At 48.7% G+C, this 20635-nt stretch overlaps 1 protein-coding gene across 1 annotated transcript in view; it reads left to right on the forward strand.

Annotated features, from left to right (window-relative positions):
* The window catches only part of LOC129823610 (vimentin-like), a 33316-nt gene extending 19134 nt beyond the window's left edge, over window positions 1-14182 (forward strand). The window contains exons 5-9 of the mRNA XM_055882468.1: window positions 1547-1672; window positions 3291-3511; window positions 11640-11683; window positions 11899-11984; window positions 13298-14182. Of these exons, the coding sequence (XP_055738443.1) occupies window positions 1547-1672; window positions 3291-3511; window positions 11640-11683; window positions 11899-11984; window positions 13298-13348 (528 nt within the window). The 3' untranslated portion in view covers window positions 13349-14182. The remainder of the gene's footprint in view (window positions 1-1546; window positions 1673-3290; window positions 3512-11639; window positions 11684-11898; window positions 11985-13297) is intronic.
* Window positions 14183-20635: the final 6453 nt, after the last annotated feature.

The raw sequence follows: 20635 nt of genomic DNA on the forward strand, positions 1-20635 counted from the left end.
CCTATACCCTACACCCTGCAGGAGTTACTGTCTACACCCTACACCCTGCAGGAGTTACTGTCTACACCCTATACCCTACACCCTGCAGGAGTTACTGTCTACACCCTATACCCTACACCCTGCAGGAGTTACTGTCTACACCCTACACCCTGCAGGAGTTATTGTCTACACCCTATACCCTACACCCTGCAGGAGTTACTGTCTACACCCTATACCCTACACCCTGCAGGAGTTACTGTCTGCCCCCTACACCCTACACCCTGCAGGAGTTACTGTCTACACCCTACACCCTACACCCTGCAGGAGTTACTGTCTGCCCCCTATACCCTACACCCTGCAGGAGTTACTGTCTGCCCCCTATACCCTACACCCTGCAGGAGTTACTGTCTGCACCCTATACCCTACACCCTGCAGGAGTTACTGTCTGCCCCCTACACCCTGCAGGAGTTACTGTCTGCCCCCTATACCCTGCAGGAGTTACTGTCTGCCCCCTACACCCTGCAGGAGTTACTGTCTGCCCCCTACACCCTGCAGGAGTTACTGTCTGCCCCCTATACCCTGCAGGAGTTACTGTCTGCCCCCTATACCCTACACCCTGCAGGAGTTACTGTCTGCCCCCTATACCCTACACCCTGCAGGAGTTACTGTCTGCCCCCTACACCCTGCAGGAGTTACTGTCTGCCCCCTACACCCTGCAGGAGTTACTGTCTGCCCCCTATACCCTGCAGGAGTTACTGTCTGCCCCCTACACCCTGCAGGAGTTACTGTCTGCCCCCTATACCCTACACCCTGCAGGAGTTACTGTCTACACCCTACACCCTACACCCTGCAAGAGTTACTGTCTGCCCCCTACACCCTGCAGGAGTTACTGTCTACACCCTATACCCTACACCCTGCAGGAGTTACTGTCTGCCCCCTATACCCTGCAGGTGTTACTGTCTGCCCCCTACACCCTGCAGGAGTTACTGTCTACACCCTACACCCTACACCCTGCAAGAGTTACTGTCTGCCCCCTACACCCTGCAGGAGTTACTGTCTACACCCTATACCCTGCACCCTGCAGGAGTTACTGTCTGCACCCTACACCCTGCAGGAGTTACTGTCTGCCCCCTACACCCTGCAGGAGTTACTGTCTGCCCCCTACACCCTGCAGGAGTTACTGTCTGCACCCTATACCCTACACCCTACAGGAGTTACTGTCTGCCCCCTACACCCTGCAGGAGTTACTGTCTGCCCCCTACACCCTGCAGGAGTTACTGTCTGCACCCTATACCCTACACCCTACAGGAGTTACTGTCTGCCCCCTACACCCTGCAGGAGTTACTGTCTGCCCCCTACACCCTGCAGGAGTTACTGTCTGCCCCCTATACCCTACACCCTGCAGGAGTTACTATCTGCCCCCTATACCCACACCTATTGACAGTCTCAGGTCTATCTCTCCTGTACAGTGTTAAGACATGCCTATTGACAGTCTCAGGTCTATCTCTCCTGTACAGTGTTAAGACATGCCTATTGACAGTCTCAGGTCTATCTCTCCTGTCTGCAGTTTGCTGACCTGACTGATTCTGCAGCCCGTAACAACGAGTCTCTACGTATTGCTAAGCAGGAGGGTAATGACTACAGACGCCAGGTGCAGGCACTCACCTGTGAGATCGATGCCCTGAAGGGAAGCGTGAGTACAGCACCTGTCACACTAAGAGGAATCTGTCTAGTGAGTCAGCATTTTCTGTTTGAGCATTTTCCACCTGCTCTTTATCTCCTCCCCCTCCCTCGCTCGCTCTCTCTCCCCCGCTGTCTTCCCTCTCTCTCTCCCTCTGTCTCTCCCTCTGTCTATCCCCTCTGCTCTCTCCCCCGCTGTCTATCCCCTCTCTCTCTCCCTCTGTCTATCCCTCTCTCTCTCCCCTCTGCTCTATCTTCGCTCTCCTCCTCTCTCTCCCTCTCTCTCTCCCTCCGTCTCTCCCCTCTGCTCTATCTTCGCTCTCCCCCTCTCTCTCCCCTCTGCTCTATCTTCGCTCTCCTCCTCTCTCTCCCCTCTGCTCTATCTTCGCTCTCCCCCTCTCTCTCCCCCTCTGCTCTATCTTCGCTCTCCTCCTCTCTCTCCCCTCTGCTCTATCTTCGCTCTCCCCCTCTCTCTCCCCCTCTGCTCTATCTTCTCTCTCTCCCCTCTGCTCTATCTTCGCTCTCCCCCTCTCTCTCCCCCTCTGCTCTATCTTCTCTCTCTCCCCTCTGCTCTATCTTCGCTCTCCCCCTCTCTCTCCCCCTCTGCTCTATCTTCTCTCTCTCCCCTCTGCTCTATCTTCGCTCTCCTCCTCTCTCTCCCCTCTGCTCTATCTTCGCTCTCCCCCCCTCTCTCTCCCTCTGTCTATCCCCTCTCCCCCTCTCTCTCCCCCTCTGTCTATCCCCTCTCCCCCTCTCTCTCCCCTCTGCTCTATCTTCTCTCTCTCCCCTCTGCTCTATCTTCGCTCTCCCCCTCTCTCTCCCCCTCTGCTCTATCTTCGCTCTCCTCCTCTCTCTCCCCTCTGCTCTATCTTCGCTCTCCCCCTCTCTCTCCCCCTCTGCTCTATCTTCTCTCTCTCCCCTCTGCTCTATCTTCGCTCTCCCCCTCTCTCTCCCCCTCTGCTCTATCTTCTCTCTCTCCCCTCTGCTCTATCTTCGCTCTCCCCCTCTCTCTCCCCCTCTGCTCTATCTTCTCTCTCTCCCCTCTGCTCTATCTTCGCTCTCCTCCTCTCTCTCCCCTCTGCTCTATCTTCGCTCTCCCCCCCTCTCTCTCCCTCTGTCTATCCCCTCTCCCCCTCTCTCTCCCCCTCTGTCTATCCCCTCTCCCCCTCTCTCTCCCCCTCTGCTCTATCTTCTCTCTCTCCCCTCTGCTCTATCTTCGCTCTCCCCCTCTCTCTCCCCTCTGTCTATCCCCTCTCCCCCTCTCTCTCCCCCTCTGTCTATCCCCTCTCCCCCTCTCTCTCCCCCTCTGCTCTATCTTCTCTCTCTCCCCTCTGCTCTATCTTCGCTCTCCCCCTCTCTCTCCCCCTCTGCTCTATCTTCGCTCTCCTCCTCTCTCTCCCCTCTGCTCTATCTTCGCTCTCCTCCTCTCTCTCCCCTCTGCTCTATCTTCGCTCTCCCCCTCTCTCTCCCCCTCTGCTCTATCTTCGCTCTCCTCCTCTCTCTCCCCTCTGCTCTATCTTCGCTCTCCCCCCCTCTCTCCCCCTCTGCTCTATCTTCGCTCTCCTCCTCTCTCTCCACTCTGTCTATCCCCTCTCCCCCCCCCTCTCTCCCTCTCTTCTCTCTCCTCTCAGAATGAGTCTATGGAGCGCCAGATGAGGGAGATGGAGGAGAACTTCAGTATGGAGTCATCTGGTTACCAGGACAACGTCAGTGGTCTGGAGGAGGACATTAGGAACATGAAGGATGAGATGGCCAGACACCTCAGAGAATACCAGGATCTCCTCAATGTCAAGATGGCCCTGGACATAGAGATAGCTACCTACAGGAAACTACTGGAGGGGGAGGAGAACAGGTAAATGGTCTAGGACGTAGAGATAGCTACCTACAGGAAACTACTGGAGGGAGAGGAGAGCAGGTAAATGGTCCTGGACATAGAGATAGCTACCTACAGGAAACTACTGGAGGGGGAGGAGAACAGGTAAATGGTCCTGGACGTAGAGATAGCTACTTACAGGAAACTACTGGAGGGGGAGGAGAACAGGTAAATGGTCTAGGACGTAGAGATAGCTACCTACAGGAAACTACTGGAGGGAGAGGAGAGCAGGTAAATGGTCCTGGACATAGAGATAGCTGCCTACAGGAAACTACTGGAGGGGGAGGAGAGCAGGTAAATGGTCCTGGACGTAGAGATAGCTACCTACAGGAAACTACTGGAGGGAGAGGAGAGCAGGTAAATGGTCCTGGACATAGAGATAGCTACCTACAGGAAACTACTGGAGGGAGAGGAGAGCAGGTAAATGGTCCTGGACATAGAGATAGCTACCTACAGGAAACTCCTGGAGGGGGAGGAGAGCAGGTAAATGGTCCTGGACGTAGAGATAGCTACCTACAGGAAACTACTGGAGGGGGAGGAGAGCAGGTAAATGGTCCTGGACGTAGAGATAGCTACCTACAGGAAACTACTGGAGGGAGAGGAGAGCAGGTAAATTGTCCTGGACATAGAGATAGCTACCTACAGGAAACTACTGGAGGGGAAGGAGAGCAGGTAGATGGCCCTGGACATAGAGATAGCTACCTACAGGAAACTACTGGAGGGAGAGGAGAGCAGGTAAATGGTCCTGGACATAGAGATAGCTACCTACAGGAAACTACTGGAGGGGGAGGAGAGCAGGTAAATGGTCTAGGACGTAGAGATAGCTACCTACAGGAAACTACTGGAGGGGGAGGAGAACAGGTAAATGGTCCTGGACGTAGAGATAGCTACCTACAGGAAACTACTGGAGGGGGAGGAGAACAGGTAAATGGTCCTGGACGTAGAGATAGCTACCTACAGGAAACTACTGGAGGGGGAGGAGAACAGGTAAATGGTCCTGGACGTAGAGATAGCTACCTACAGGAAACTACTGGAGGGAGAGGAGAGCAGGTAAATGGTCCTGGACGTAGAGATAGCTACCTACAGGAAACTACTGGAGGGGGAGGAGAACAGGTAAATGGTCCTGGACGTAGAGATAGCTACCTACAGGAAACTACTGGAGGGAGAGGAGAGCAGGTAAATGGTCCTGGACGTAGAGATAGCTACCTACAGGAAACTACTGGAGGGGGAGGAGAACAGGTAAATGGTCTAGGACGTAGAGATAGCTACCTACAGGAAACTACTGGAGGGAGAGGAGAGCAGGTAAATGGTCCTGGACATAGAGATAGCTACCTACAGGAAACTACTGGAGGGAGAGGAGAGCAGGTAAATGGTCCTGGACATAGAGATAGCTACCTACAGGAAACTACTGGAGGGGGAGGAGAGCAGGTAAATGGTCCTGGACGTAGAGATAGCTACCTACAGGAAACTACTGGAGGGAGAGGAGAGCAGGTAAATGGTCCTGGACGTAGAGATAGCTACCTACAGGAAACTACTGGAGGGGGAGGAGAACAGGTAAATGGTCTAGGACGTAGAGATAGCTACCTACAGGAAACTACTGGAGGGAGAGGAGAGCAGGTAAATGGTCCTGGACATAGAGATAGCTACCTACAGGAAACTACTGGAGGGGGAGGAGAACAGGTAAATGGTCTAGGACGTAGAGATAGCTACCTACAGGAAACTACTGGAGGGAGAGGAGAGCAGGTAAATGGTCCTGGACGTAGAGATAGCTACCTACAGGAAACTACTGGAGGGAGAGGAGAGCAGGTAAATGGTCCTGGACGTAGAGATAGCTACCTACAGGAAACTACTGGAGGGGGAGGAGAACAGGTAAATGGTCTAGGACGTAGAGATAGCTACCTACAGGAAACTACTGGACAGGGAGGAGAGCAGGTAAATGGTCCTGGACGTAGAGATAGCTACCTACAGGAAACTACTGGAGGGGGAGGAGAGCAGGTAAATGGTCCTGGACGTAGAGATAGCTACCTACAGGAAACTACTGGAGGGAGAGGAGAGCAGGTAAATGGTCCTGGACATAGAGATAGCTACCTACAGGAAACTACTGGAGGGGGAGGAGAGCAGGTAAATGGTCCTGGACGTAGAGATAGCTACCTACAGGAAACTACTGGAGGGAGAGGAGAGCAGGTAAATGGTCCTGGACGTAGAGATAGCTACCTACAGGAAACTACTGGAGGGGGAGGAGAACAGGTAAATGGTCTAGGTTTTAGAGATAGCTACCTACAGGAAACTACTGGAGGGAGAGGAGAGCAGGTAAATGGTCCTGGACGTAGAGATAGCTACCTACAGGAAACTACTGGAGGGGGAGGAGAACAGGTAAATGGTCTAGGACGTAGAGATAGCTACCTACAGGAAACTACTGGAGGGGGAGGAGAACAGGTAAATGGTCTAGGACGTAGAGATAGCTACCTACAGGAAACTACTGGAGGGAGAGGAGAGCAGGTAAATGGTCCTGGACGTAGAGATAGCTACCTACAGGAAACTACTGGAGGGGGAGGAGAACAGGTAAATGGTCTAGGACGTAGAGATAGCTACCTACAGGAAACTACTGGAGGGGGAGGAGAGCAGGTAAATGGTCCTGGACGTAGAGATAGCTACCTACAGGAAACTACTGGAGGGAGAGGAGAGCAGGTAAATGGTCCTGGACATAGAGATAGCTACCTACAGGAAACTACTGGAGGGGGAGGAGAGCAGGTAAATGGTCCTGGACATAGAGATAGCTACCTACAGGAAACTACTGCAGGGAGAGGAGAGCAGGTAAATGGTCCTGGACATAGAGATAGCTACCTACAGGAAACTACTGGAGGGGGAGGAGAGCAGGTAAATGGTCTAGGACGTAGAGATAGCTACCTACAGGAAACTACTGGAGGGGGAGGAGAGCAGGTAAATGGTCCTGGACGTAGAGATAGCTACCTACAGGAAACTACTGGAGGGGGAGGAGAGCAGGTAAATGGTCCTGGACGTAGAGATAGCTACCTACAGGAAACTACTGGAGGGAGAGGAGAGCAGGTAAATGGTCCTGGACGTAGAGATAGCTACCTACAGGAAACTACTGGAGGGGGAGGAGAACAGGTAAATGGTCTAGGACGTAGAGATAGCTACCTACAGGAAACTACTGGAGGGAGAGGAGAGCAGGTAAATGGTCCTGGACATAGAGATAGCTACCTACAGGAAACTACTGGAGGGGGGGGAGAGCAGGTAAATGGTCCTGGACGTAGAGATAGCTACCTACAGGAAACTACTGGAGGGAGAGGAGAGCAGGTAAATGGTCCTGGACGTAGAGATAGCTACCTACAGGAAACTACTGGAGGGGGAGGAGAACAGGTAAATGGTCTAGGACGTAGAGATAGCTACCTACAGGAAACTACTGGAGGGGGAGGAGAGCAGGTAAATGGTCCTGGACGTAGAGATAGCTACCTACAGGAAACTACTGGAGGGAGAGGAGAGCAGGTAAATGGTCCTGGACATAGAGATAGCTACCTACAGGAAACTACTGGAGGGGGAGGAGAGCAGGTAAATGGTCCTGGACATAGATATAGCTACCTACAGGAAACTACTGGAGGGAGAGGAGAGCAGGTAAATGGTCCTGGACATAGAGATAGCTACCTACAGGAAACTACTGGAGGGAGAGGAGAGCAGGTAAATGGTCCTGGACGTAGAGATAGCTACCTACAGGAAACTACTGGAGGGGGAGGAGAACAGGTAAATGGTCTAGGACGTAGAGATAGCTACCTACAGGAAACTACTGGAGGGAGAGGAGAGCAGGTAAATGGTCCTGGACGTAGAGATAGCTACCTACAGGAAACTACTGGAGGGGGAGGAGAACAGGTAAATGGTCTAGGACGTAGAGATAGCTACCTACAGGAAACTACTGGAGGGAGAGGAGAGCAGGTAAATGGTCCTGGACATAGAGATAGCTACCTACAGGAAACTACTGGAGGGAGAGGAGAGCAGGTAAATGGTCCTGGACATAGAGATAGCTACCTACAGGAAACTACTGGAGGGGGAGGAGAGCAGGTAAATGGTCCTGGACGTAGAGATAGCTACCTACAGGAAACTACTGGAGGGGGAGGAGAGCAGGTAAATGGTCTAGGACGTAGAGATAGCTACCTACAGGAAACTACTGGAGGGGGAGGAGAGCAGGTAAATGGTCCTGGACGTAGAGATAGCTACCTACAGGAAACTACTGGAGGGGGAGGAGAGCAGGTAAATGGTCCTGGACGTAGAGATAGCTACCTACAGGAAACTACTGGAGGGAGAGGAGAGCAGGTAAATGGTCCTGGACGTAGAGATAGCTACCTACAGGAAACTACTGGAGGGGGAGGAGAACAGGTAAATGGTCTAGGACGTAGAGATAGCTACCTACAGGAAACTACTGGAGGGAGAGGAGAGCAGGTAAATGGTCCTGGACATAGAGATAGCTACCTACAGGAAACTACTGGAGGGGGGGGAGAGCAGGTAAATGGTCCTGGACGTAGAGATAGCTACCTACAGGAAACTACTGGAGGGAGAGGAGAGCAGGTAAATGGTCCTGGACGTAGAGATAGCTACCTACAGGAAACTACTGGAGGGGGAGGAGAACAGGTAAATGGTCTAGGACGTAGAGATAGCTACCTACAGGAAACTACTGGAGGGGGAGGAGAACAGGTAAATGGTCTAGGACGTAGAGATAGCTACCTACAGGAAACTACTGGAGGGAGAGGAGAGCAGGTAAATGGTCCTGGACGTAGAGATAGCTACCTACAGGAAACTACTGGAGGGAGAGGAGAGCAGGTAAATGGTCCTGGACATAGAGATAGCTACCTACAGGAAACTACTGGAGGGGGAGGAGAGCAGGTAAATGGTCCTGGACATAGATATAGCTACCTACAGGAAACTACTGGAGGGAGAGGAGAGCAGGTAAATGGTCCTGGACATAGAGATAGCTACCTACAGGAAACTACTGGAGGGGGAGGAGAGCAGGTAAATGGTCCTGGACGTAGAGATAGCTACCTACAGGAAACTACTGGAGGGAGAGGAGAGCAGGTAAATGGTCCTGGACGTAGAGATAGCTACCTACAGGAAACTACTGGAGGGGGAGGAGAACAGGTAAATGGTCTAGGACGTAGAGATAGCTATCTACAGGAAACTACTGGAGGGAGAGGAGAGCAGGTAAATGGTCCTGGACATAGAGATAGCTACCTACAGGAAACTACTGGAGGGAGAGGAGAGCAGGTAAATGGTCCTGGACATAGAGATAGCTACCTACAGGAAACTACTGGAGGGAGAGGAGAGCAGGTAAATGGTCCTGGACGTAGAGATAGCTACCTACAGGAAACTACTGGAGGGGGAGGAGAGCAGGTAAATGGTCCTGGACGTAGAGATAGCTACCTACAGGAAACTACTGGAGGGGGAGGAGAGCAGGTAAATGGTCCTGGACGTAGAGATAGCTAACTACAGGAAACTACTGGAGGGGAGAGGAGAGCAGGTAAATGGTCCTGGACATAGAGATAGCTACCTACAGGAAACTACTGGAGGGAGAGGAGAGCAGATAAATGGTCCTGGACATAGAGATAGCTACCTACAGGAAACTACTGGAGGGGGAGGAGAGCAGGTAAATGGTCCTGGACATAGAGATAGCTACCTACAGGAAACTACTGGAGGGGGAGGAGAGCAGGTAAATGGTCCTGGACATAGAGATAGCTACCTACAGGAAACTACTGGAGGGGGAGGAGAACAGGTAAATGGTCCTGGACATAGAGATAGCTATCTACAGGAAACTACTGGAGGGGGAGGAGAGCAGGTAAATGGTCCTGGACATAGAGATAGCTACCTACAGGAAACTACTGGAGGGAGAGGAGAGCAGGTAAATGGTCCTGGACATAGAGATAGCTACCTACAGGAAACTACTGGAGGGAGAGGAGAGCAGGTAAATGGTCCTGGACGTAGAGATAGCTACCTACAGGAAACTACTGGAGGGAGAGGAGAGCAGGTAAATGGTCCTGGACATAGAGATAGCTACCTACAGGAAACTACTGGAGGGGGAGGAGAACAGGTAAATGGTCTAGGACGTAGAGATAGCTACCTACAGGAAACTACTGGAGGGGGAGGAGAGCAGGTAAATGGTCCTGGACATAGAGATAGCTACCTACAGGAAACTACTGGAGGGGGAGGAGAACAGGTAAATGGTCCTGGACGTAGAGATAGCTACCTACAGGAAACTACTGGAGGGAGAGGAGAGCAGGTAAATGGTCCTGGACGTAGAGATAGCTACCTACAGGAAACTACTGGAGGGAGAGGAGAGCAGGTAAATGGTCCTGGACGTAGAGATAGCTACCTACAGGAAACTACTGGAGGGGGAGGAGAACAGGTAAATGGTCCTGGACGTAGAGATAGCTACCTACAGGAAACTACTGGAGGGAGAGGAGAGCAGATGATGGTGATGATGATGATGGTGGTGATGATGATGATGATGGTGGTGGTGGTGGTGATGGTGGTGGTGATGGTGATGAATGTGATGGTGGTGGTGGTGGTGATGAATGTGGTGGTGGTGGTGATGGTGATAATGATGGTGGTGATGATGGTGATGGTGGTGATGATGATGATGGTGATGATGATGGTGATGATGATGGTGATAATGATGGTGGTGATGATGGTGATGGTGGTGATGATGGTGATGATGGTGGTGATGATGGTGGTGATGGTGGTGATGATGGTGGTGGTGATGAATGTGATGATGGTGGTGGTGGTGATGAATGTGATGGTGATGACAGTGGTGATGGTGGTGATGGTGGTGATGGTGGTGATGATAGTGATGATGGTGATGATGGTGGTGATGATGGTGGTGGTGGTGATGAATGTGGTGGTGGTGATGATGGTGATGATGATGGTGGTGATGATGGTGGTGATGATGGTGATGATGGTGATGGTGGTGATGGTGGTGATGAATGTGATGGTGGTGATGAATGTGATGGTGGTGATGAATGTGGTGGTGGTGGTGATGATGGTGGTGATGATGGTGATGGTGGTGGTGGTGATGAATGTGATGATGGTGATGGTGGTGGTGGTGATGAATGTGATGATGGTGGTGGTGGTGATGAATGTGATGGTGATGACAGTGGTGATGGTGGTGATGGTGGTGATGATGGTGGTGATGATAGTGATGATGGTGATGATGGTGGTGGTGGTGGTGATGATAGTGATGATGGTGATGATAGTGATGATGGTGGTGATGATGGTGGTGATGATGATGGTGATGATGATGGTGATGATAGTGATGATGGTGGTGATGATGGTGATGATGATGGTGGTGATGGTGGTGATGATGGTGATGATAGTGATGATGGTGGTGATGATAGTGATGATGGTGGTGATGATAGTGATGATGGTGATGATAGTGATGATGGTGGTGATGATAGTGATGATGGTGGTGATGATGGTGATGATGATGGTGATGATGGTGGTGATGATGGTGATGATGATGGTGATGATGGTGATGATAGTGATGGTGGTGATGATGATAGTGATGATGGTGGTGATGATGGTGGTGATGATGGTGATGATGGTGGTGATGGTGGTGATGATGGTGATGACGATGGTGATGATAGTGATGATGGTGGTGATGATAGTGATGATGATGGTGGTGATGATGGTGGTGATGGTGGTGATGGTGGTGATGATAGTGATGATGATGGTGATGATAGTGATGATGGTGATGATAGTGATGATGATGGTGATGATAGTGATGATAGTGATGATGGTGGTGATGGTGGTGATGATGGTGGTGATGATGGTGGTGATGGTGGTGATGATAGTGATGATGGTGGTGATGATGGTGATGATGGTGGTGATGATAGTGATGATGATGGTGATGATAGTGATGATGATGGTGATGATAGTGATGATGATAATGATGGCGATGATAGTGATGATGATGGTGATGATGGTGATGATAGTGATGATGATGGTGATGATAGTGATGACGATGAAGGACATTGAAACATTGCTCAGAGATGAGGAAACAAAGAATACTGATTGACTCAAAGGTTCCATGTTCTTCCTCTCATTTCAGAATCACCTCTCCGTTGCCAAACTTCTCCTCCTTAAACCTGAGAGGTGGGTCCTGTTTTGTAGATACTCGCTCACCAATGATTACAAATCACTTCATAATATGCTGTATCAATAATCAATAATTTGCTGTATCAATAATCAATAATTTGCTGTATCAATAATCAATAATATGCTGTATCAATAATCAATAATATGCTGTATCAATAATCAATAATTTGCTGTAGAAAAACTCCTCTCTTCATTGTCATCTGTCGCTATAGAAACCATGATGGATTCCAGACCCATGGTTGAAACCACAATGTCCAAAAAGGTTCTGATCAAGACGATCGAGACCAGAGATGGACAGGTACGGCCAGCGTGTTGTTTACATAGAAAATCAGATGCTGTTATCCAGAGAGACTTACAGCGTCCATCTTCTGAAAGCTTTTGGTAATGGTGGCCCGTGACAATCGGACCCACAACCAACCTTGAGACACACAGATTCCCTGTTCACTGAGTTGATTGGTCTGTAACTATGAGCTTCTAATGTATACACATTATGAGTTCAGACACACAGACCCGGGGATGGTCACATCTCTATCATAACCCATTCAAATGTTCTTAGAGGTTCTACCTTTGTAGGTCCTGGACAAGACGAGGGTGACTGAATCAATGGAGGCCAGGAAATAGCATTGTGTCAGCTAGGCTGGATGCTGTGAGAGAATTAAGGCTACCTGATAGACATAAACAATATAGAGGTAAACTGGAAATAGATTTAGAGACATGACATGTAGTATTTTCATAATTTAGTATACGCTTATCATATTAATTCCTGTTCTTTTTCAAAGATTTATCCGGAAAACGATTGTTTCTCTGTGAGACGTCAACGGTGCAGTGAGCGGAACCTAATGTAATTCAGCTGGTGTCGTGTTCATGTACAGTAATCTAGCTTTTTAACGACACGCAGAAACAACTTTACAGATGAAAACCACCTGTAAAATCAGAAACAACTTTACAGATGAACACTACCTGTAAAATCAGAAACAACTTTACAGATGAAAACCACCTGTAAAATCATCAAAGTCGCTGCTGGAATGTGGCACACTGTCAACAGAGCTTTAAAAAAATACAAATACGAAAAATTACAATTAAATCAGACTTTTTGGATTTAATCATCAAAGCACGTTTCACGTAGAATGGTTGGACACCGAGAACAAGCCTATGTAGCCTAACAAGTATCCCATTTAGCATACGCTTTCATTCAAGCCACTTAGAGTCACGCATATGCATTCATAAAAAGGAATCGAACCCAAGACCCTTGGTGCAATGCTCTGACTGAGCCACACAGGGTCCAGTTATGACCAGGTGTTAACTATTGCCTCTCTGTCCCTCCCCAACAGGTGATCAATGAGTCTGACCAGGTGTTAACTGTTGTCTCTCTGTCCCTCCCCAACAGGTGATCAATGAGTCTGACCAGGTGTTAACTGTTGCCTCTCTGTCCCTCCCCAACAGGTGATCAATGAGTCTGACCAGGTGTTAACTGTTGCCTCTCTGTCCCTCCCCAACAGGTGATCAATGAGTCTGACCAGGTGTTAACTGTTGTCTCTCTGTCCCTCCCCAACAGGTGATCAATAAGTCTGACCAGGTGTTAACTATTGCCTCTCTGTCCCTCCCCAACAGGTGATCAATGAGTCCATGAACCATGACGACCCCATCGATGTCTTCAACTAGAGACCAGCCATCTACAACACAGAAAAACATAGATGATATTTTTATCTAGATTCTATTTCTATAACCCGCAGCCATAAACAATATATCTGTTTGTTATATATCTAGATTATGTTTCTGGACCATTCCACCAGACAGGACTACCTACCCACAGCAAACACAACCAGACAGGACTACCTACCCACAGCAAACACAACCAGACAGGACTACCTACCCACAGCAAACACAACCTGACAGGACTACCTACCCACAGCAAACACAACCAGACAGGACTACCTACCCACAGCAAACACAAGCAGACAGGACTACCTACCCACAGCAGACACAACCTGACAGGACTACCTACCCACAGCAAACACAACCTGACAGAGGGAATGAAGAGAGGGAATGAAGAGAGAGAATGAAGAGAGGGAATGAAGAGAGGGAATGCGGAGAGGGAATGCGGAGAGGGAATGCGGAGAGGGAATGCGGAGAGGGAATGCGGAGAGGGAATGCGGAGAGGGAATGCGGAGAGGGAATGCGGAGAGGGAATGCGGAGAGGGAATGCGGAGAGGGAATGCGGAGAGGGAATGCGGAGAGGGAATGCGGAGAGGGAATGCGGAGAGGGAATGCAGAGAGGGAATGCAGAGACTCTAGAAATGTTACATTCGTCGTCACATCAATATTTTGTCAACTCTGTAAAAACCTGTCAATGTTACCAGATACAATATTATTATTTGTCTGAATGAACCAGCTTGCCTGTCCTTCACAGCCTGTTATGCATCTGTCAGTCTAGCGTAAGAGAAACACATTAAACACTGTCTTCCTCTAAAAAACAATAAAACTGGTCGAAAGATATCCTCGGTCTCAGGGAAGTTATTTGATGTACTAAATCCTCTTCATTTCCTTTGTGCCACAAGGCCACCATTTGCAGTTCTCTGAAACGTACAGTCCCTAAACTGTTGAGCTGACCTAAATCATGCTGATTACTCCTAAACAACTTGTTGAAGTCCCTCTACTGTTGAGCTGACCTAATTCATGCTGATTACTCCTAAACAACTTGTTAAAGTCCCTCTACTGTTGAGCTGACCTAATTCATGCTGATTACTCCTAAACAACTTGTTAAAGTCCCTCTACTGTTGAGCTGACCTAAATCATGCTGATTACTCCTAAACAACTTGTTAAAGTACCTCTACTGTTGAGCTGACCTAATTCATGCTGATTACTCCTAAACAACTTGTTAAAGTCCCTCTACTGTTGAGCTGACCTAATTCATGCTGATTACTCCTAAACAACTTGTTCCCCCTAATGGGAATGTAAATTCTAGACTTCCAGGCAGTTTTCCTGATGAGAGAGAGTGGAGTGGTATTAAAGCAGAATTATAACAACACCGTTTTAACTATTATTGGTCTCAAACTACTGGGTCCTTTAAATGTATTTTCACATTTTAACATTGTGATTATAATAGAGGAACTAAAACAGGAAATAGAATTAAGAAGTGTGTTGTATGTGATAAAAACAGGAAATAGAGTTTAGAAGTGTGTTGTATGTGATAAAAACAGGAAATAGAGTTTAGAAGTGTGTTGTATGTGATAAAAACAGGAAATAGAGTTTAGAAGTGTTTTGTATGTGATAAAAACAGAGTTAAACTGGTCCTGGGTCAGTCATTAAGGGTTAAACTGGTCCTCGTTCAGTGGTCAGTGGTGAAGAGTTAAACTGGTCAGTGGTCAGTGGTAAAGCGTTAAACTGGTCCTGGGTCAGTGGTCAGTGGTGAAGAGTTAAACTGGTCAGTGGTCAGTGGTGAAGGGTTAAACTGGTCCTGGGTCAGTGGTGAAGCGTTAAACTGGTCCTGGGTCATTGGTGAAGCGTTAAACTGGTCCTGGGTCAGTGGTGAAGAGTTAAACTGGTCCTGGGTCAGTGGTGAAGCGTTAAACTGGTCCTGGGTCAGTGGTGAAGCGTTAAACTGGTCCTGGGTCAGTGGTGAAGAGTTAAACTGGTCCTGGGTCAGTGGTGAAGCGTTAAACTGGTCCTGGGTCAGTGGTCAGTGGTGAAGCGTTAAACTGGTCCTGGGTCAGTGGTGAAGCGTTAAACTGGTCCTGGGTCAGTGGTCAGTGGTGAAGGGTTAAACTGGTCCTGGGTCAGTGGTGAACCGTTAAACTGGTCCTGGGTCAGTGGTCAGTGGTGAAGGGTTAAACTGGTCCTGGGTCAGTGGTGAAGGGTTAAACTGGTCCTGGGTCAGTGGTGAAGCGTTAAACTGGTCCTGGGTCAGTGGTGAAGGGTTAAACTGGTCCTGGGTCAGTGGTCAGTGGTAAAGGGTTAAACTGGTCAGTGGTCAGTGGTGAAGGGTTAAACTGGTCAGTGGTCAGTGGTGAAGCGTTAAACTGGTCCTGGGTCAGTGGTGAAGGGTTAAACTGGTCCTGGGTCAGTGGTCAGTGGTGAAGGGTTAAACTGGTCAGTGGTCAGTGGTGAAGGGTTAAACTGGTCAGTGGTCAGTGGTGAAGGGTTAAACTGGTCCTGGGTCAGTGGTGAAGGGTTAAACTGGTCCTGGGTCAGTGGTGAAGGGTTAAACTGGTCCTGGGTCAGTGGTGAAGCGTTAAACTGGTCCTGGGTCAGTGGTGAAGCGTTAAACTGGTCCTGGGTCAGTGGTGAAGCGTTAAACTGGTCCTGGGTCAGTGGTGAAGCGTTAAACTGGTCCTGGGTCAGTGGTGAAGAGTTAAACTGGTCCTGGGTCAGTGGTGAAGCGTTAAACTGGTCCTGGGTCAGTGGTGAAGAGTTAAACTGGTCCTGGGTCAGTGGTGAAGCGTTAAACTGCTCCTGGGTCAGTGGTGAAGCGTTAAACTGGTCCTGGGTCAGTGGTGAAGCGTTAAACTGGTCCTGGGTCAGTGGTGAAGGGTTAAACTGGTCCTGGGTCAGTGGTGAAGGGTTACACCTTACTGCAATGGGAGGTGGGTCCAATCACATGTTGAACACAGCTCTCAGGTCTCCTCTCACTCACTTATAGTGTTCTCCAGCCAACATCACAGCTGTAGAAACCCTCCAAGAAGAATGAATACAATTTGATTTGATTTGATTTGACTATTTGATTTGACTATCCCATTTTAAACCAGAATAAACCTCAGTAGTGCTTTGCTGTATTTCTTATTGCCAACAGTGGTGACAGTCTGTCTGATAGCCGGCTGTAGCTGATTTCTGCAACCAGGTGGTGATCCTGTGAACAAGACACAGAGACACAGATGCCCCACTCAGCTGGAATATTTATACACCTCTTGTTCTAATGATGTTATATTGATGTATTTAAACCAGGCATAACGCATAAAGATCCTACTAAACTCCTAGAGGGGTTAAGTCATAAGCCCTAAATGTTCCAGAATGGGGTGAAAATGGCAGCCATCTTGGTCAGGGAGAAATCCAAAACAAATCCACTAATTGGAAGTAATGGCAATAGAGGCATAGGTGATGCATGTTCTTATTTTACTTAATAAAAGTAAGGTCTCATAAATGTTTTAATAGAATTGTAGTCAACCTAAAATATTGTCATATAATTTTATACAGGGTTTATACCAATTGTCTCTAGTAGAGATAGAAATAATGGGGTGCAAAGGAGCAAAATAAATAAATAAATAAATAAAGTAGGGAAAGAGGTAGTTGTTTGGGCTAAATTATAGATGGGCTATGTACAGGTGCAGTAATCTGTGAGCTGCTCTGACAGCTGGTGCTTAAAGCTAGTGAGGGAGATAAGTTTTTCCAGTTTCAGAGATTTTCGTAGTTCGTTCCAGTCATTGGCAGCAGAGAACTGGAAGGAGAGGCGGCCAAAGGAAGAATTGGTTTTGAGGGTGACCAGAGAGATTTACCTGCTGGAGCGCGTGCTACAGGTGGGTGCTGCTATGGTCACAAGCGAGCTGAGATAAGGGGGGACTTTACCTAGCAGGGTCTTGTAGATGACCTGGAGCCAGTGGGTTTGGCGACGAGTATGAAGCGAGGGCCAGCCAACGAGAGCGTACAGGTCGCAGTGGTGGGTAGTATATGGGGCTTTGGTGACAAAACGGATGGCACTGTGATAGACTGCATCCAATTGATTGAGTAGGGTATTGGAGGCTATTTTGTAAATGACATCACCGAAGTCGAGGATTGGTAGGATGGTCAGTCTTACAAGGGTATGTTTGGCAGCATGAGTGAAGGATGCTTTGTTGCGAAATAGGAAGCCAATTCTAGATTTAACTTTGGATTGGAAATGTTTGATGTGAGTCTGGAAGGAGAGTTTACAGTCTAACCAGACACCTAGGTATTTGTAGTTGTCCACATATTCTAAGTCAGAGCCGTCCAGAGTAGTGATGTTGGACAGGCGGGCAGGTGCAGGCAGCGATCGGTTGAAGAGCATGCATTTATTTTTACTTGTATTTAAGAGCAATTGGAGGCCACGGAAGGAGAGTTGTATGTTATTGAAGCTCACCTGGAGGGTTGTTAACACAGTGTCCAAAGAAGGGTCAGAAGTATACAGAATGGTGTCGTCTGTGTAGAGGTGGCTCAGAGACTCACCAGCAGCAAGAACGACATCATTGATGGATACAGAGAAGAGAGACGGTCCAAGAATTGAACCCTGTGGCACCCCCATAGAGACTGCCAGAGGCCCGGACAACAGATCCTCCGATTTGACACACTGAACTCTATTAGAGAAGTAGTTGGTGAACCAGGAGAGGCAATCATTTGAGAAACCAAGGCTGTTGAGTCTGCCGATGAGGATGTGGTGATTGACAGAGTCGAAAGCCTTGGCCAGGTCAATGAATACGGCTGCACAGTATTGTTTCTTATCGATGGCGGTTAAGATATCGTTTAGGACCTTGAGTGTGGCTGAGGTGCACCCATGACCAGCTCTGAATCCAGATTGCTAAGCGGAGAAGGTATGGTGGGATTCGAAATGGTCGGTAATCTGTTTGTTGACTTGGCTTTCGAAGACCTTAAAAAGGCAGGGTAGGATAGATATAGGTCTGTAGCAGTTTGGGTCAAAAGTGTCCCCCCCTTTGAAGAGGGGGATGACCGCAGCTGCTTTCCAATCTTTGGGAATCTCAGATGACACGAAAGAGAGGTTGAACAGGCTAGTAATAGGGGTGGCAACAATTTCTGCAGATAATTTTAGAAATCTAGCCCGGCTGATTTGTAGGGGTCCAGATTTTGCAGCTCTTTCAAAACATCAGCTGACTGGATTTGGGAGAAGGAGAAAAGTGGAAGGCTTGGGCGAGTAGCTGTGGGGGGTGCAGTGCTGTTGATCGGGGTAGGGGTAGCCAGGTGGAAAGCATGGCCAGCCGTTGAAAAATGCTTATTGAAATTCTCAATTATAGCGGATTTATCGGTGGTGACAGTGTTTCCTATCCTCAGTCCAGTGGGCAGCTGGGAGGAGGTGCTCTTATTCTCCATGGACTTTACAGTGTCCAGAACTTTTTGGAGTTTGTGTTGCAGGAAGCAAATTTCTGCTTGAAAAAGCTAGCCTTGGCTTTTCTAACTGCCTGTGTATATTGGTTTCTAGCTTCCCTGAAAAGTTGCATATCACGGGGGCTGTTTGATGCTAATGCAGAACGCCATAGGATGTTTTTGTGTTGGTTAAGGGCAGTCAGGTCTGGAGAGAACCAAGGCCTATATCTATTCCTGGTTCAATATTTATTGAATGGGGCATGCTTATTTAAGATGGTGAGGAAAGCACTTTTAAAGAACGACCAGGCATCCTCTACTGACGGGATGAGATCAATATCCTTCCAGGATACCCCGGCCAGGTCAATTAGAAAGGCCTGCTCACTGAAGTGTTTCAGGGAGCGTTTGACAGTGATGAGTGGAGGTCGTTTGATCGCTGACCCATTACGGACGCAAGCAATGAGGCAGTGATCGCTGAGATCTTGGTTGAAAACAGCAGAGGTGTATTTAGAGATCAAGTTGGTTAGGATGATACTTATGAGGGTGCCCGTGTTTACAGCTTTGGGGTGGTACCTGGTAGGTTCATTGATAATTTGTGTGAGATTGAGGGCATCAAGCTTAGATTGGAGGATGGCTGGGGTGTTAAGCATGTCCCAGTTTAGGTCACCTAGCAACACGAGCTCTGAAGATAGATGGGGGGCAATCAGTTCACATTTGGTGTCCAGAACACAGCTGGGGGCAGAGGGTGGTCTATAGCAGGCGGCAACAGTGAGAGACTTGTTTTTAGAGAGGTGGATTTTTAAAAGTAGATGTTCAAATTGTTTGGGTACAGACCTGGATAGTAAGACAGAACTTTGCAGGCTATCTCTGCAGTAGATTGCAACACCGCCCCCTTTGGCAGATCCATCTTGTCTGAAAATCTTGTAGTTAGGGATGAAAATGTCAGAATTTTTGGTGGTCTTCCTAAACCAGGATTCAGACACGGCTAAAACATCTGGGTTGGCAGAGTGTGCTAAAGCAGTGAATAAAACAAACTTAGGGAGGAGGCTTCTAATGTTAACATGCATGAAACCAAGGCTATAACGGTTACAGAAGTCATCAAAAGAGAGCGCCTGGGGAATAGGAGTGGAGCTAGGTACTGCAGGGCCTGGATTCACCTCTACATCACCAGAGGAACAGAGGAGGAGTAGGATAAGGATACGGCTAAAATCTATGAGAATTGGTCGTCTAGAACATCTAGAACAGAGAGTAAAAGGACGTTTCTGGGGGCGATAAAATAGCTTCAAGGTATAATGTACAGACAAAGGTATGGTAGGATGTGAATACAGTGGAGGTAAACCTAGGTAATGAGTGATGATGAGAGAGATATTGGTTAGAGCCTGTAAGTAAGCATTTCACTGTAAGGTCTACACCTGTTGCAATCGGCGCACGTGACAAATACACTTTGATTTGATTTGACTCAAACTCCGCCCCTCCCATGCTCCAATATAACAGCACTGGCAAACCATGGTTGGCCATCTCCCTGACCAACTCCCTGACCAACATGGCTGACCAACATGGCTGACCAACTCCCTGACCAACTCCCTGACCAACATGGCTGACCATCTCCCTGACCAACATGGCTGACAATCTCCCTGACCAACATGGCTGACCATCTCCCTGACCAACATGGCTGATCAACACCCTGGCCAACTCCCTGACCAACATGGCTGACCAACTCACAGACCATCTCCCTGATCAACATGGTTGACCATCTCCCTGACCAACATGGCTGACCATCTCCCTGACCAACATGGCTGACCATCTCCCTGACCAACATGGTTGACCATCTCCCTGACCAACATGGCTGACCATCTCCCTGACCAACATGGCTGACCATCTCCCTGACCAACATGGCTGACCATCTCC

The sequence above is a fragment of the Salvelinus fontinalis genome, chromosome 26, assembly GCF_029448725.1.
Source record: "Salvelinus fontinalis isolate EN_2023a chromosome 26, ASM2944872v1, whole genome shotgun sequence".
Lineage (NCBI taxonomy): Eukaryota > Metazoa > Chordata > Actinopteri > Salmoniformes > Salmonidae > Salvelinus > Salvelinus fontinalis.